The following is an 18,990-nucleotide window of genomic DNA, read 5'->3' as shown; positions in this document are numbered from 1 at the left end:
TAAAACAGTCCTATTCCTACGCTGTTTCCATTGTTTCCTTGGTTACATCTAACAATACAGCCCTCAGTGACATTGCGGGAGGTGGAGGAGATATGAGAATTGATTAAGTGATGCAACACAACATATTGCATGTCCTTGATTCCTTGCTTTGATACTCTTACAATAATTACAATCCATATTGGAGGTTATTCAAAGGTAAAATGAAACATACTGCACATTTACCACATGTTCGTTGTTGGAATTCATAGGCATTCTCTCAACTACAATGCGTGAAACTGTCCTACATAACACTGGATGTTGCAGTGGCTGACACATAGAGAGCATCCTTGTCAAAACTGTGGGGGTGGAAGTCTAAAAAGACAGTGAAAATAGAGAGAAAAAAGCCTCTCTCTCCACCCCCTCAGTATGGCACTGTATGTATCTCCATGATGAAACCACAGTTCTCTTCTGCTTTGTTCTGTTCTGCCAGGCAGTAAGAATGAGAGGTAACTTACAGTATCTCTGAGTAACCTTGATGCGTTAACTAAGCCTGGACTGGTCATTAGAGTAAACAAAACAGCTAGCGTTGATTGTCCATGCCTGCCTGCCCACTCTCACTAGGAGAGAACAGTTTTGGTCCTAATTAAGTCTATATAACCCTGTGGCAGATTGAGCTACAGCAGATAATGACGGAGAGCACTTTTTGTTTCAGCAGGCAGCTGCGTTATAAAAGGGTAATTTTTCTGCGGGCCTTGAATCCTGACCTTATTTTCCATTCTGACGCTAATACAAAAGGAACACAAAGTCCCGCACACACACACGCACACACACACACACACACGCACACACTCACAAACACACACACAGACCCTGTTAGAGAAACACACTCATATACACATCAGACATTATCTAAGGAACATTATTTAAGAAATTCAATTATTCTGTTTGTTTTTGAACTGAAAGATGACAGTTGAATCTGTGCGGTTTCTGCTGCTCAACAAAAGTCACTGATGGGGATGGTGGTGGTGCACTATATTTGCTCATTAGTGCAAAGAGACTGGAAACCCACAACCTTGATCAAGTGGATCTATGCTACTTCTGAGAACTGATAGAGGCTTTCAGGTTCTATTGTGTCTTCTTAGAACAGAAGCCTGATAGAGTATGTGATGTGATGTCCTTTGATGCCTTGTCTAATTTGGAGTTCCCCCCCCTTGCAGGTGGTGACCCTGGGGAAGAACAGCAGAGGCTACCACTACATCCTGGCTAACCTGGTGAGTAGAGTAGGACAACACAACAATCCTTATCTCTTTCAGGGGCCCTCTCAAACATGTGTTATAAGATGGGATGTGCAATCACTTTAGTTTTCTAAATCTGAACAAACTGTACTTTTATGAACAAATACGAACATACATTATCAGCAAAATCTAGAAAGTTGTATGTTATTCAGAAAACAATACATCAGAAAATGCTTTCCTTTTTGTAAACTGTAAAGGCATTACAGGTGAAGCTCTCAGTACAGATGAACCCAGTTGTTGGGGACAGATTGTTTGATGCCTGCATGTTGTTGGGTACCTCTGGTTTCACTGCAGGGCTTCGCTAACATGACCCTGGACAAAGTGTTTGCTGGAGGAGCCAACATAACAGGCTTCCAGATCATCAACCCAGAGAACCCAATAGTCACACAGTTCATCCAGCGCTGGGAGCGCCTAGACGAGAGAGAGTTTCCTGAGGCTAAGGGCACACCGCTGAAGGTACAGTACCGCACAGCTGTCAATGTTGTGTGGATGTTTTATTTACAGTACGAAACTTCCATCTCTGCCCATATCTGCTTCTCTACCTTTCTCTCTGACTATCTGTTCAGTTATCTGTGTCTCGCTAATAGTATCAAAGACAGAGCATTTTCACTCACAAAAGGAAAGCTTTTGTCAAATTTAACCAGATAAACTGTCAGTGAGGCAATAGTAAAATCATACTGCTTGTTTACTGCTTGTCACTCAGAAAAGAGGCAAAAATTGGTTTTCTGTTTGAAAGTAGCTACAACAGTATGAACTAGCTTTGGCATATCAGGCAACAACAGACTGCCAATCACCAATTACTCTTGAATAAAATAAACCTTGAGGCAGAGTGGCAGTGGGCTGTTCAGCTACTGCTGTACCGACTTTATCATTGATACTCATTTTCACAATTTATTCCCTTTTCACATTGTGCTTTGTATCTAAATGTGCTCCTTACACAAACCAGTGAGTACCCTTCGGACTGCTCTCCTAGTGTCATGATCTGGTGTGGTGGTTGTGTTTCAGTACACATCGGCACTGACCCATGATGCCGTGCTGGTCCTGGCAGAGGCCTTCCGGTACCTGCGGAGGCAGAGGGTGGATGTGTCCCGGAGGGGGAGCGCTGGGGACTGCCTAGCCAACCCGGCCGTGCCCTGGAGCCAAGGCATTGACATAGAGAGAGCCCTCAAAATGGTAGGAGGGGTCTTCACAGGTGCCCAGGTGTACCCCTGTTACCATGTCTTTAAAATATAGTCGTGTATTTTGACTAAATCTGAATTGAGCTGTTGTGTGAAGGTTATTACGGTTCCTTGTGTCGTGGTGTGCATGGCAGGTCCAGGTACAAGGTATGACAGGGAATATCCAGTTTGACTCGTTCGGTCGGAGATCCAACTACAGCATCGATGTGTATGAAATGAAAATAGGGGGGCCCAAGAAGGTAAGTACAAAGCAGCACAGTGGCTCAACATGCAGATTACACAACACTTTCTCACATTGTTTGAGTTCAGAGGGTCATTAACTGAGTAATTGGGAAAAGGTTGCAGGATGTCAGACCAGTTCACTTCTTTTTTTAATTTTTTTTTATTCATAACTGTGAAGATAGTTCAGTTGTATGGACTTTAAATATGAATATTCAAGTAATTACACATTCAATATTTACGTAATTACACATTAACATGACTCCATAACATAAGTGTGCTTGTAACTGCATTGCACCATACGTGCGCAACAGTAATCATTGAACAGCTCTGAGCAGGGTCCAGGGCAGAGCTTTAAGCTTTATTGGGGTGCTTACAGTAGGACAGCTTTCACCTGTAGCGGATTATGTACTGGGGGCTGACCTCTCCCTGCGTGCTTCCTTTGTGCTCAGTCATAACTGGGGCAGGGGGTAGGAGAGGAGACGCATCGAGTCTGTCAGTATAGTGCTATTTTAGCCAGTAACCCCCCTAGTTACCACACATACTAGCCTATAGAACATGCTGAGCTATAGAACAGTAGAAGAGGAGAGAAGTAGAATTAAAAAGAACAGGAAAGAAAAGTACAGAATACAACCGGACAGAAAAGACGAGAACAACAGACAGAACGAAACAAAACAGAACAACAGAACAGAACAAAACAGAACAGAACCAATAACATGTAACTGCAGTTATTGAAAAGGTTCACAGACGTCAGATATCTATTTTTAGTAGCAGCATAGATATAGTATGCTTAATGTTTGTACATTAAGAGAAGCCCCTCACTCTGTAAATTGCAACTGAAATTGCTTATTGCTGAATAAGACTCATTCTTTTTTGCTGGTATTAGTATTGCCAAGCTGCATGCGAGGAGCATTTCATGGGCAGTAATTCATGGTTATGTAAAAGATCTGTGACAGTACAGCTGTAGTAAGTGTGCTGAGAGGGAGATTAGCTGAAAGTTGAATGCTCTTTTCCCCCACTGGATTTGTAGCAGAGGTTAAAGCATCATCTCCAAGCACAGCACCAGTACAGGGCTTTTTATCTCACGCATCACTAGACACCCCCAACCCCCCTTCAGGCCAAGACTCTCATCAGACATACTCGCCTGCCAACTGCACTTGGAGGCTTTACTCACAAATGTCTTTTAAATGTCTGTTTCTTGTAATAACTATGATGTTTCTGTCACTTTCAGACCGGGTACTGGAATGAATTCGAAAAATATGTATTTATTGTGGATGCGCAGGTCACCAACGAGTCCTCTTCTGTGGAAAACCGAACGATTGTGGTCACTACTATTATGGTACACTTTCCAAGCAGATTTTAAATGTTCCACCTCTAAACAATTCTGCCACTCAAGGTCAAGGTGTCCATTGTTACATTCTGTCCTGGGAGGGTAGAACTATTTTCTTTTGAGTTGCTTTCCATCCACTCACTACATGTTGAAACAGTCGATTCACAAAGAGTGTTTCAACTGTATCCGTGTGGGTGTTAAAGCATTTTGATTTTCCATATTACGGTGGCCTGTTGTAGCAGTGACATCACAATAACGGCTTTGGTAATGATAACTAGCTAGAGCCGATAGACGTAATCTAATACACGTTCAGTGCATACGTAAGTAAAAACCTGTTTCTTACTCATTAAGTAAATGGTCAATGATGACAGGGATAGAGACAACAAAACGACCTTTAATGTCAATTGTTTCTCACTGGGGACACAAAATAACTGCCATTTGAGGAGGACATAAAAAACCTCAAGGCTTTAAAGCTTTGGTTTGTTTATCCCCTTGTTCAAATCTATTTTGGATCGTCCACTACAAGTTCTGTACTGAAGTATAACCTCTGTGGCTTCTTCCAATATCCAGCGATATTAGGGGTCAAAGGTCAGGGATAGCAAGAGATGAAGCATTCCCCAGCTCAAGCAGAGAGATAAAAATAAATCAGCTGGATGTATATATGGTTAGTTAGACGATCTTGGTCATTTTTAAATGTAAAATAAGGTAAGCCTTATCTTACATTTAAAACGATGGCCTTCTTTCTGACTCTGCCTATTATGTGTTCATCTTAGGCAAATTCAGAATACGAAAGTCAGACATTCTCATCTAGATGTAAGCATGTCATGCTCATACTCATAATTGGTTAGGATACTTCTGATAGACACAGGGAAATGGTAGGACCATTGTAATGTTATGATAGCAATAGTGTTACACTACTCATCTAGTGATCATGTATTTGTCTATTCACATTGTAAATTGGCCAAATCTCATTATGCATCAGAATAAGCTATATTTGACTTTATTGTTTCAGAAACCCATTTCTTCTAGCATAGAGGTGAAAAGATACCTTCAGCACAGAAAGAAAGAAATTGACCATTGTTTTACCCACTGGCATCTCTTCTACACCTGACACGGATTGGGATGTGATTTAAGATCAATCACTCTGTGTGATTTTTGAGCCGAGCCAAAAAGAAAACCAACCACATCTCAGAGTTTAAAGAGCCATGTATTTGTATGAACACCTCCCAGTGTATTCTGTATGGAAGATAAGCTCAGAGTTGGTTTGATGACTTGAATGATGCAGCCTCCCTGCACATTCATCGATGTGTTTGATGGTATTGCAATAAAAGCGAGCATTACTGTAATCCCTTGCCAATCACTACCATTTACATGATGAACTGGAAAGTATCACAAACCCCTGTTCAACCTGCCCCGGTCCTACCAAACCGATGCAAAGCTAATGCACCCTCCACCTGGCCCCCACCTCCTTAGAGTTGTGTCTGGGTTTAACATGAAGGAATCTGGCTGAGTGACCCACCCCCTTTCCCCTTCATGCCTGTCTGTCAGAGGCCTTACTGTCCCTACTGGTTACCCGGGCCGGGCCCTGCATCTAGCCCGCTGCTATGGAGGCTGGCTGCATTTGGCTGTGGATCGCGTCAGCACCCCAACATCCCCATGTGACCAACTCTGTGTGTCGCTTCTTGTCCATGCTGTTCTGTTATTATTTCCTGTTCGTGTGCTCTGTGTCTGTGTATGTCTGTGTGTGTAATCCAAGCATGTGTGCATGCAACAATCACGGTGTGGGTTTAAGAGGACTGGCCTCAAGAGGAAAGGCCTCTGTGAATGGAATGTGTGCATGTTCAACTATAAACTCAACGTTATGTTTAATTAACAGGAATCTCCTTATGTGATGTACAAGCGAAACTACTTGTCACTGGATGGGAATGACAGATATGAAGGCTACTGTGTCGATTTAGCGGCTGAAATTGCAAAACATGTGGGGATAAGATACAAACTGTCAGTAGTTGCGGACGGGAAGTATGGTGCAAGGGATCCAGAGACCAAGACGTGGAACGGGATGGTGGGTGAGCTGGTATATGGGGTAAGTGACAGTCTCGACGTACTGAAGCACTGTCACCAACACAGGGACGGGGGCTTGGCCAGCTCTGGCTTGAGGTATGTGGCCCAGATCTGGTTAACACACCTAAACCAGATCTTCGGCATGAAAAGGCCAGACCTTGCCCAGCAGGGTGAATGTGGTCCACATTCATTCAAAAGTGTCCCAGCAACTATGGGTATTTGTTACACTCACATATCACAAGCCAGAACTGGCTCATAAGCAAAGTGTGCCTGCCCTCGCCCTGGTCGCATCTCCCACATTCGGACCAGATCTGGCCTTTTACTGTTGCGGTGGCAGCACTGATCCATATGTGCCACCCAGCAACCAGATCTGGCCCGCAATCCTCTACTGACTGGGTGTGTGATTTTCTCCATATGTATCTCCATAAATCAGATCTTAATTGAAAGATTGATTACTTTATGTTATGAATCACTCACTACATGTGTAAGTATGAGATCATTTTCTTCTTTCATAAAACACCAACTGTGAACTGGTTCATGTTTCATTAAGGGACAGATGACAGCCAGACTATAAAGTGAAAATGAAAAACATCTGTTTGTCAGTTTGAATGCAAGCAGTGATACTCTGAACGCATTTTAATTTAACACGAAATAGCATATTCCTTTTATAATGAACATTTTACCAACCATTCTGTAAAATGACACCCCAAACTCTTCAGAGAGCTGAAAGAGAGAGAGATGATCTCCTGCTATAATTGACAGGCTTTGTACATGCCCTGAGACACCTCTCTGCATCAACAGTAAATCCGCCGAACCATTAATTAGCCATTCACATGCAAATGAGCCAGTGATATATTGAGACAAGGAGTGGCTTGGAGCTGTGTTTTTCACAGGGTCCCTGCCTAACCCTCACTAAGATGATCCCAGCCCTCGCATGGCATTTACATATTTATAAGTCAAGGCCGGGTCCGATTGTAACTCTGGGACCTGAAAAGCTATCGATGGGAACATTTATTACATAGCTGAGCTATTCGCTAATAAGGCTAGGAGGCTTTAAAGACAATCTGATAAAGGAGTTGAATTTCCTAGGCTGATTCAAATATCATGGGCTGTTTGCATAAGCTCTTCAACCTCCTGTTTCCATACCTTCTACTTCATAGATGGATCTGACGGAGTAATGCACTCTTTTGGATTAAGGCAGAGACATTAGCCACTACTAATGCTAACTGAGATTGGTCCATTTTAAGCTGGCAGGTCTCACTTTCTTCTTAAACGTATCTGACATTTAATGCATTCATTTTTCTAATCCACCATTTAATTTTTCCGTGCTCCATCTCTACTCATTGGTTTCAGCAATACATTATAGATATACTATAGTCATAATGAGATATTGAAAATTGCCTGATGACCAGTTTATTTGATCAAGAAACAGTAAAATCACAATTTCTTTAGATGGGCATTCTATTTTAAATTGTTATAAGTCGGGCTTTGATCACAAGGCAGTTTGATGTGATGTGTCTGTGCTCTGTTTTGAACCACTAACTCATCCTGTTCCTGTTCCCATGTTTCCAGAGAGCTGATATAGCAGTGGCTCCTCTAACTATAACATTGGTACGAGAGGAAGTGATAGACTTCTCTAAGCCTTTTATGAGCCTGGGGATCTCCATTATGATAAAGAAGCCTCAAAAGTCCAAGCCGGGCGTGTTCTCCTTCCTGGACCCGCTGGCCTATGAGATCTGGATGTGCATAGTGTTTGCCTATATCGGCGTGAGCGTGGTGCTCTTCCTGGTCAGCCGCTTCAGCCCATATGAGTGGCATCTGGATGAGAACGACGAGGCCAAAGACCCTCAGAGCCCTCCAGACCCACCTAACGACTTTGGGATTTTTAATAGCCTGTGGTTCTCCCTGGGCGCCTTCATGCAGCAAGGATGCGATATCTCGCCAAGGTTGGTTACTGTACTCCATGTTCCATCACCTCAAACTCAGCCATCCTATCATCAACAAACTGTACCATCTCTCTGCATTTTATGGTCATAATCACTACAACTCCCATCATGTCATGGTGCATATATGTTCTTTTTTGGTTGTGTCTTGGTTGTTTTGCTCTCCACCCCATTCACCTCCACTTCATCTTTCCCTCATCCTCTTTAAACACACCACCACCATTCCTCACTCTCTCACTCTTTCTCTCCTGGCTGCATGCTAACAGTTATGCATTGCATCCACAAAATAACTTATGTCCAGCATCCCGGGGACTGTAAAATGCACAGGGTCATTACATCCGTAGTTTCCCCTATTCCCCATGACTCTTGGAGGGCTACCGTGTTTTTGCTGCATGTCCCATTTTACGGTCATCAGCCTGGTGCGTAATGTATTGTAATGTATTTTTATCAATTTTCACTCTGATGAAGCACCTTAATGGCATTAAATTCGGCCTCTACCTCATGACTAATATCATGCATTTTCATATAGACAAAAAGTTACGCCCTCTTCCCCCTCTTTTCATTCATACAGTCCATCTCTTCACTCATCATCACTGTTGTGCCGGTGTGTCCCTCATTCCTTCTCGGGGGACTGTCATTGTTCAAGCCATCCCTCCTCATCTTGTCTGGGATGTTGGGCCATTGTAGTGCATCTGAATGAAGATCAATGAGAGAGTGTTCCAGGACATGTCTATCAGAGCTGAGCATCAGTCTCACCTGAATAGTGATGGCTACAGCGCTATAGGGTAATGGTCCACTGAGATCAACATTTAAACATGCATCGTTCGGATTCATTCCTCAGTAATTTTTCCCTTACTGTCTCTATGATAAGATTATTATTTTTTTGAGCATTGCTCATGAAAAAAAGGGGTTTGCGTGCTGAAAACTGAGTGATGGCTTCTCATGTGCAGTGAAGAAAGTCAACTCTAAGTAAAAGACAAGCCATTTATTCCTCTAACATAACACCAGAAAAGAACACAAAACATTCAGGTAATGTCAGGTACTATTTGAAAAGCCCATAGAATGCCAAAGAGTCAATGCCACAGATTTGATGAATTTGATGAAAACGATTTAGTAAATGTCCCTCTCCCTCCTGGAGGATCAGTTTTCGTGATATGCTACAGTAAGCCTAAGGTTAGTAGTTACCGTACCAGTGGGGATCGTCAGCCTCATTGAAGCTGATGCACGCTAATCTCTGCTTGCTGTGTTTGTGTGTGCTATCATTCAGCCACAACACAACCCTCCACGCAAGCATCATAGAGCAACAAGGCTGGGACACCATGTTTTTCTCTGTGTAAAGAGCATTAACATTGAGGTATGTGGGTGAGATTTGACATAAATCCAAGATCAATGCTCTGAGGCTGTGCATTTATGTCAATACATGGTGTGTGATACCCAGACTCTACACAGGAAGCAGTGGACTCCAAAAGCATGGCGACCTCCATCCCGCTGTCAGTGTGTAGGATTGAGCACCCTGCTCTCATGTCCCTCTGTCCTCCTCCTCCCCTCTCTCTCAGGTCTCTGTCAGGCAGAATCGTGGGGGGGGTGTGGTGGTTCTTCACCCTCATCATCATCTCCTCCTACACAGCCAACCTGGCTGCCTTCCTCACAGTGGAGAGGATGGTGTCTCCCATAGAGAGTGCTGAGGACCTGGCCAAGCAGACAGAGATTGCCTACGGAACCCTAGACTCAGGCTCCACCAAGGAGTTTTTTAGGGTGAGTGACTAAACTAACTGGGGGTTTATTCACCAGACACAACTTTAGTCTCTTTACAGACAGTTAGAAAACAACAAAAAAGCAGACAAGACATCAAAGCAAGGAGCACAGGGGAATGGTATAGATATTTAGTTTTGCTTGATACCCGACAGAAAATATGTAAGTAGTTAGCTATGATAATAAATATTGAAGAAAGTCAAGCTACTATACACGAAACAGGTGGCTATCAGAGTCTATGCTACTGTGTGGTGACAGAAGACAATTGTGCGTGGTTTCTCTTTCAATTTGTGGTGTTTATAAAACAAAGCATTGAACACACTGAATATTTTAAAAAGTATATTTATAGCCTGGTGTTTAGAGTTAGTGAATCAGTGCAGTGAAACACAACCACCTGTGCAAGCCACTGGATGTAATGCAAATGTACTTCTCTTTCATGATTTGTTTGGCAGGCTGGCTGACGGCCTGGTGATTTGTCCCAGGTCTTTCTGGGAAGATAATTGATAGGTGTTCAGGGACTTCATAATGAGTGACCCACTTCCTGTCCCTCCGCCTTCAAACTTCAAATGTCACGACTGAGGAGCCATTCCGGGGGACTTTTAATTAAAATAGAGGCTCCAGATACATTTTAAATATGTTCTTCAGGAAATATGTGCTGCTTAATTAGAGTCATATAGCCACCAGGCAAACGGAAATCTGCTCTGATGACACACTGGCAGGTCATCCCTCAAATGGCTCACCTTTACTTTCCATGCATTCCCTCACTTCTCTCAGGATTTACCGTACCGGCACCCTAGTACATCACATGCTTCCTCAACTCCTCCCTCACTTATGACACAGCCCCTTTGTTGTCAAAGAGTCAGAAGAAGAATATTCAGACACGTCAAATAGATTTTAAGTGCTTGCATTTTTAGCTCCATTTCTACCTCATGTATCTTAGGCACAGCAGCATGTATGTGATACATGGAGAGAAATTAACTTAGCTCAGGCATCTCATTTTCAAAACCAGCTATGTGTATGTTATCAGCCTGATCTCATAGACTAAACGTAACATAGTAAATGTAAATACGGGACACTCAAATTAGTATGATATGTAACATTTGGTATGGTTACAAAAGACAGAAGATTACATAAAGCAAAAACTAAAGTAGGGTGGTTGGTCAGGGTGGATGGTTTGGTATAAAATGCGAGTGTCTAGCAACTCAAAGGTTGCTTGTTCAAATCTCATCACGGACAACGTTAGTAGTTTTGCTAATAAGCAACTTTTCAAATACTTACTACTTTTTAGCTACTTTGCAAATACTTACCATGTTAGCTAGTTCCTTCCCTAACCTTAACCTAACCTTAACCCATAACCCTAACATCTAGCCTGGCTAACTTTACCCACCTAGCAAATTTTTGCATTAGCCACCTAGAATTTCACAAATTCGAAAGATATTGTATGAATTCCAATTCCAAACATATTGTACGAATTGCAGTAGGTAACATCTACAAATTGTAATTCGTAACATCTCATACGAAATGGATGATTGAAATCCACAAATGAATACATACCATACGAAATGTAACATATCATACTAATTGGAGTGTCCTGGATTTACATTTGCTATGTTACGTGTATGTGTCCAGGTTGATGTTATAACGCCTGATGAAATGAAATTGCAGATTTTTTTTGGAGCTACTTATGTTGTCTCCAGAGTACATTTGAATACTTTTGGCACTCGTATAACTGGCCAGAAGAGAATCCAAGAATTACATGTGGACAAGCACTCTGCATACAGACAGAATGCTAATGATTTATTTTCTGACTCATCCCTACTTTGTATTGCCAGTGGGGTGGATCTGAGCAAACAGCCATGAAGCATTCAGAGTGCATAAATGGAGAGTTGATAGATGGACTGACAGCTGGAGGTGTTTGTGTTGCACTATGGGAGTCAGCTCATCTTCTCATTAATATTTATTTATTTTGCAAATGGATACTGAGGCCGAAAACTAACTTAACTTAACAACGTCCTTATCTATGTTGTAGTATAGATGAAAATAGATTTGCGTTTGAACACTGGAGACCTTTAGCCCACATATGATTGCTGACTCAAGTAACACAAGCAGAAGAGCTGCACGCATCTTTACATGACCCAGAAATGACCCTCTGTTTACACAGCATGGCCAAGCCTGTCATAAAATATTACTGTAATTTACATGAACGGTCCCTCCCATTGAAATTGTGCAGATGTCAAGCATGATTCAATCATGGCCCTGAATTCATTACATATCCAGCTACTGCTGAAATTTGCATGATACAATGTGGGGAGACAGCTTAATTTTTATTCAGCAATGCATTGATACTGATGTTCTGTTAAATGCATCCATCTTGCGAAACGCATTGAGCAGATATTATCATGCAACTACTGTAAAAACATAAGAAGCTGGAGACATAAGCAACTGCAGCCCATCATGATTCGTTCAGATTTTTTGTGACCCCCCCACCCCCATCAAAGTTGCCCATCCCTGATATAGAGCATCCATGACATCAGTCTGATCAAGCCAGGTGCTTAAGCTTGGCTCTTGTAGTTCATCTGATATAATGCTGACTTCGCTATCGATACCGAAAATCATTTGTCTTGTTATGTTTCAAGTGATAACAAAAGTGCTCTCACAGGGGTTTCAGTATTGACATTTAAAGCACTTTCTGTGACATTTACTGGATTCTCTGGCCACAGTCATTCTTGTCACCTGTATTGTGTAAATGCCCTTTCCACTCTGGCGACAGCTCAGGTCCCACCCCCTCCGCCCAGTCTATTCTAGCTTCTCTCTCTGAAAACCTGGGCTGAAGGCCCTGCTGCACAAAAGGCCCTTTTTTCCAAAAGACACACTGATTTCCATATTCCTTTTGCCTGAAGATCATGGAGGTGTAACTAGCAGCAATAGGAGCTGAATGTACTGCAGATTTGAACATATTTTGTTAGTGAAACATATTTGCCCTTGATTGATACACCCATAAGGCTTCAACATCTGTTGGTGCATAAGAAGCTGAGCAACCCCACCCCCTCAATCACCTCCCATATGGTCTCTCCCTGTACTCTTTAAATGAGTGTGTGATGCAGGGGGTAAAATCCACCTCTCTGGGGTGGGGGTGATGTGGGGAATCATTTGTAGGGGAACCTGACTCCCCATTGTTCAAGATTACATACTAGTCAGCTCAATTTCATTCAATTCCTTGGTGTGCTGTGAGTGTAAACGCAACCATCACTGATGAGAACTGTATGACGGTATTGGCGTTTGTGAATATTTGAACAGAGTGATGCTGATGCCAACATAGCAGCAGATGGTGTATGTGCAGATCAGAGACTAATATTTTGACTGCAGCATTGGTTGTTTCTCTATAGTTTAATAATTAACATGTTGACTCATATTTAGCTCATTTATTGAATCCCTGCTGATCTGATCCTACCCCCTGTCATATCAGTTGTCCTGAGAACACCAGGCATCTCTACAGAATCTACTAGAGTGACACCAATGTGTTCATTATGTTCAACAACCCTATTTACAGTTTACATTACAGACCAATGTTGTTATCATCATGCTCATCAGGAGTCAAGCTCATCACTCCCATTAAAGAGCAGATGAGCTGAGGCCGTTAGAGGTTCTGTAAACTATTGACATCCCAAATCACCTCCCCAGAACCATTAAAGAGCAGAGAAGCTGAGGCCGTTAGAGGTTCTGTAAACTATTGACATCCCAAATCACCTCCCCAGAACCATTAAAGAGCAGATGAGCTGAGGCCGTTAGAGGTTCTGTAAACTATTGACATCCCAAATCACCTCCCCAGAACCACAGCACTCTGTCTTTTTTATTTAACTAGGCAAGTCAGTTAAGAACAAATTCTTATTTACAATGACAGCCTAGGAACAGTGGGTTATCTGCCTTGTTCAGGGGCAAAACAACAGATTTTTACCTTGTCAGCTCAGGGATTCAATCTAGCAACCTTTCGGTTACTGGCCCAATGCTCTAACCACTAGGCTACCTGCAACCCCGTCGGCACTTGTTTCAAAATTATAACATTCAGAATCATGTAATATATTAATAATCAGCTAACTGAAATGAAGTGACATTGTAGTTTCTGTATACAGCCACCTCTGTTAAACAGATTGACACTTCCTATGAGGATTTACTTAATCCAGATAAAGATGACAATGCACCTTTTTGCTCTGGTGTGCAACCATCTGATAGAAGAAACAGCTGAATGTCCAGCAAATTTTATCCCCAAAACTTAGTAAGTCAGTCAATAGACAGCCTGTAGACTGATTTTAGAGAACACATCAGAACTGGTGCTTAATGTACAAACAATATTAATTGGAGAGGAATTTTTCTCTATGTGAATTTGGGCCTTCTTCGTCTGTAAGGACGTGTTTGTGTGTGTGTGTTTTTACACCTTAAAGGATTCTTTGGCTGTCCCCATAGGAGAACCCTTTGAAGAACCATATTTGGTTCTAGGTAGAACCCTTTTATGTTTATTTGGATCCCCATTACATGACAAGTAACAAAACACTGTTACACTGATAGACAAGGACAGTCACACACATTTAAAATACAATGATATACAAACAATACAACAACAAAATAATACAAACAATACAACAACAAAAAAGTATAAGTGTTAGAGTGCATCTGTGTGTCCCCTCACAGTCCCTGCCATTCCATGAGTTGTGTGTATTACTATTCTAGTGGGTACCAGAAATCCCCAAAAGACCCCACAAGGATAGTAAAACAAGAAAAATTCCCACGAAGACAAAGGCTATTTTAGGCTTATGGGTTAGGTTTATGGTTAGGGTTACAATTAGGGTTAGAGTTAGGATTAGGGAAAATAGGATTTTGAAAGGAAATACATTTTAGGTCCCCACAAGGATACTAAAACTTATACTGTAAGTGTGTGTGTGTGTGTGTGTGTGTGTGTGTGTGTGTGTGTGTGTGTGTGTGTGTGTGTGTGTGTGTGTGTGTGTGTGTGTGTGTGTGTGTGTGTGTGTGTGTGTGTGTGTGTGTGTTGTGTTCGTGTTCGTGCGTCTGCAACTGTATGCGTGTGCTCACACTCATAAAAAGTAGATCAATCTGTTTATCTGGTTAGTACAGTCATATATTTCACACTAAATTTCACGATGGTCCACAGTAGCCAAGCCATCTGCAGTTTAATATGTAATGTTAGATTTAGCTTGATTCAGCTATTATGGTGGGCCTATTGCCCATTCTCCATTAAAATGTGAAAAATATATGACAAAACAAAGCCTTCCTAGAAATGAACTTCCAATGGCCCTCTCAGATTAAATTGTAATATCTATTCATCAACAATATATGATGTTATTTGGGGCCCTGGGCAATATAGCTATAGATATAATCACCAAGTTGACTCTGTTTTTGCCACATTAAGCATTCACTTGCTAATTAAATCAATCTATAGGCTATTTATACACATGCCTTTTTTGGTCGTGAGAACATCCATCCTAAAGTTTTCCCCACTTGTTCGGTCACTCGGCGGAAGGTCACATAAACCAAGTTTAATGCAGCTTCCTTATTTGTCCTTCTGTTGTCGACTGCTGTGTGCATACCCCAGCTCCATGGAGACCCGACGCCAGCCACTCAAAGGCCACTTTTAGCAGCAGCTCCCTGGGTGTGTGTCAGTAAGGGAAGGGCAGGAGGCAGGAGGCAGGAGGCAGGCCAGGGCATGGCAGGGTTGTGTTCTCCTCTCAGCACGTCATATTGCTGCTCCAGGTGGCAGCAGCCCCACTGACCAATCCAGGTGACACCTCCAGAACCCCAATGTCAAAGGGCATGCTGACTCACTTCCTGTCTTGTGAACTAAGGGGGGATGGTGAAAGGGAGCAGGTGGTCAGTCAGGTGGTCGTCCTGTCGATGGATGCCGAGGAGAAACGTGGCCCTGCAGTTTTGTTTTTAGTGTGCTGCCAGCTTGTCGGACCTTAGGCCCTATCTGCTGTTGGCAACAGGCCCACTACAACTACTCCTTTACTCAGCTCTCTGGGAGCACAGAGAGCACTCTATTGACTCATGGCAAAGGACTACACTGTATATGAAGATGTACAGTGGGGGAAAAAAGTATTTAGTCAGCCACCAAATGTGCAAGTTCTCCCACTTAAAAAGATGAGAGAGGCCTGTAATTTTCATCATAGGTACACTTCAACTATGACAGACAAAATTAGAAAAAAAATCCAGAAAATCACATTGTAGGATTTTTAATGAATTTATTTGCAAATTATGGTGGAAAATAAGTATTTGGTCAATAACAAAAGTTTATCTCAATACTTTGTCATATACCCTTTGTTGGCAATGACAGAGTTCAAACATTTTCTGTAAGTCTTCACAAGGTTTTCACACACTGTTGCTGGTATTTTGGCCCATTCCTCCATGCAGATCTCCTCTAGAGCAGTGATGTTTTGGGGCTGTTGCTGGGCAACGCAGACTTTCAACTCCCTCCAAAGATTTTCTATGGGGTTGAGATCTGGAGACTGGCTAGGCCACTCCAGGACCTTGAAATGCTTCTTACGAAGCCACTCCTTCATTGCCGAGCAGTGTGTTTGGGATCATTGTCATGCTGAAAGACCCAGCCATGTTTGATCTTCAATGCCCTTGCTGATGGAAGGAGGTTTTCACTCAAAATCTCACGATACATGGCCCGATTCATTCTTTCCTTTACACGGATCAGTCGTCCTGGTCCCTTTGCAGAAAAACAGCCCCAAAGCATGATGTTTCCACCCCCATGCTTCCCAGTAGGTATGGTGTTCTTTGGATGCAACTCAGCATTCTTTGTCCTCCAAACACGACGAGTTGAGTTTTTACCAAAATGTCTAATTTGGTTTCATCTGACCATATGACATTCTCCCAATCTTCTTCTGGATCATCCAAATGCTCTCTAGCAAACTTCAGATGGGCCTGGACATGTACTGGCACTGCAGGATTCGAGTCCCTGGTGGCGTAGTGTGTTACTGATGGTAGGCTTTGTTACTTTGGTCCCAGCTCTCTGCAGGTCATTCACTAGGTCCCCCTGTGTGGTTCTGTGATTTTTGCTCACCGTTCTTGTGATCATTTTGACCCCACGGGGTGAGATCTTGCGTGGAGCCCCAGATCGAGGGAGATTATCAGTGGTCTTGTATGTCTTCCATTTCCTAATAATTGCTCCCACAGTTGATTTCTTCAAACCAAGCTGCTTACACATTGCAGATTCAGTCTTCCCAGCCTGGTGCAGGTCTACAATTTTGTTTCTGGTGTCCTTTGACAGCTTTTGGTCTTGGCCATAGTGGAGTTTGGAGTGTGACTGTTTGAGGTTGTGGACAGGTGTCTTTTATACCGATAACAAGTTCAAACAGGTGCCATTAATACAGGTAACGAGTGGAGGACAGAGGAGCCTCTTAAAGAAGAAGTTACAGGTCTGTGAGAGCCAGAAATCTTGCTTGTTTGTCGGTGACCAAATACTTATTTTCCACCATAATTTGCAAATAAATTCATTAAAAATCCTACAATGTGATTTTCTGGATTTCTTTTCCTCATTTTGTCTGTCATAGTTGAAGTGTACCTATGATGAAAATTACAGGCCTCTCTCATCTTTTTAAGTGGGATAACTTGCACAATTGATGGCTGACTAAATACTTTTTTGCCTCACTGTATGTGTGTAAAATGTGTTATTTAAGCACTGAGAACTAAGGTCTCCATTTTTTTTAATACACCACTAACCTATTTTTGTCTTCTCTTTCTCCCTCTCTCCCCAAATGCAGCGCTCCAAAATAGCAGTTTATGAAAAAATGTGGTCTTACATGAAATCAGCTGAACCGTCAGTGTTCGCAAAGACCACTCCAGAAGGGGTTGCCCGAGTGCGAAAGTCGAAAGGCAAATTTGCCTTTCTTCTCGAATCCACAATGAACGAGTACATTGAGCAGCGGAAACCTTGTGACACCATGAAAGTGGGCGGCAACCTCGACTCTAAAGGATACGGTGTGGCAACACCTAAAGGCTCAGCATTAAGGTGGGTGGGATAATATAACAATATTCTCCATGTTGTTATAGTATTCCACCTACCCTGATGTCTCCTGTTGTCCCATTCCTCTTCTTCCTCACTCCTCAATTTTTCATTTTTTGAGGTTCATCAGGAAGTAAACGGTATTATGTGTTTAACTCTCGTGTAGACGTAGACGTAAAGCCATTTCTATCATGTTCTCTCTATGTGTTTAACTCTCGTGTAGACGTAAAGCCATTTCTATCATGTTCTCTCTGTGTTTAACTCTCGTGTAGACGTAAAGCCATTTCTATCATGTTCTCTCTATGTGTTTAACTCTCGTGTAGACGTAAAGCCATTTCTATCATGTTCTCTCTATGTGTTTAACTCTCGTGTAGACGTAGACGTAAAGCCATTTCTATCATGTTCTCTCTATGGTCTTTTTCTTTCTCTTCAAAGGGAAAGTACTTATTGGTATATTAGTCATATTTACTAAATCCATTTGAATGTTGATGTGCCCCCACACCCACCCCTCGTTTGTTTTTCTCTTCCCTCAACCTTTCCTCTCTCTGTCCTCTGTGGTGTCCCTCTCTGGCAGTTCAGCATTGCTTCTAATTTAACAGTTCAATGTGTTTCTTTCAGTTAACTTGCTAAAAGCTGCACTGTCACTTATGATGAATGTTAACGTGCATGCTGTATGTTGTCCTTATTCTTCTATTCTCTATGACAAAGTGTCCCCGTCCCGCACACTTCAGTTCTGAGCAATGTAACCCTCCATACCACCTCTTTAATATTTAACACTTTCTTTGCTGTAAAACGCTTCTTACCTCTACACACCGTTGAAATTCTTTACCAATTTGTCATTTTCGTGATCCCCCTTATGAATCATTTGATATTATTATTATTATTATTACTATTAACCAATATTCTAATATTAGATTTCTCACGGACCTGTTCGTTTTCTTACAAGTCATGTTTTATCGTTTCAAGAAATGCTGTTAACCTGGCAGTGTTAAAACTGAATGAGCAAGGCCTCTTGGACAAATTGAAAAACAAATGGTGGTACGACAAGGGAGAGTGCGGCAGCGGGGGAGGTGACTCCAAGGTCAGCCTCAATGTCACCAATATCGGGTATCGTAGAGTAGAGTAATCGGCAAGCCTGTTATATCACTACTGTAACCTATAGGCCCCAACCACATCCACTATGGCCCTGTAACAGAAAACCGTGTGGCTTTTT

General features: G+C 42.3%; 1 protein-coding gene across 2 annotated transcripts in view; it reads left to right on the top strand.

The window, feature by feature from the left end:
* LOC112257743 (glutamate receptor 3) overlaps positions 1-18,990 on the top strand; it is a 115,151-nt gene that overhangs the window by 87,887 nt on the left and 8,274 nt on the right. Inside the window, exons 5-14 of one of the 2 annotated variants that reach the window (XM_042326759.1) lie at positions 1,197-1,250; positions 1,557-1,730; positions 2,280-2,447; positions 2,587-2,691; positions 3,903-4,010; positions 5,878-6,084; positions 7,635-8,008; positions 9,562-9,760; positions 17,536-17,783; positions 18,744-18,858. In XM_042326759.1, coding sequence (XP_042182693.1) covers positions 1,197-1,250; positions 1,557-1,730; positions 2,280-2,447; positions 2,587-2,691; positions 3,903-4,010; positions 5,878-6,084; positions 7,635-8,008; positions 9,562-9,760; positions 17,536-17,783; positions 18,744-18,858 — 1,752 coding nt within the window. The remainder of the gene's footprint in view (positions 1-1,196; positions 1,251-1,556; positions 1,731-2,279; positions 2,448-2,586; positions 2,692-3,902; positions 4,011-5,877; positions 6,085-7,634; positions 8,009-9,561; positions 9,761-17,535; positions 17,784-18,743; positions 18,859-18,990) is intronic. The other variant, XM_024431551.2, reaches the window with a different exon arrangement.

Source organism: Oncorhynchus tshawytscha, linkage group LG09 (genome assembly GCF_018296145.1).
Source record: "Oncorhynchus tshawytscha isolate Ot180627B linkage group LG09, Otsh_v2.0, whole genome shotgun sequence".
Lineage (NCBI taxonomy): Eukaryota > Metazoa > Chordata > Actinopteri > Salmoniformes > Salmonidae > Oncorhynchus > Oncorhynchus tshawytscha.
This window is presented reverse-complemented; position numbering and strand designations above follow the sequence as displayed.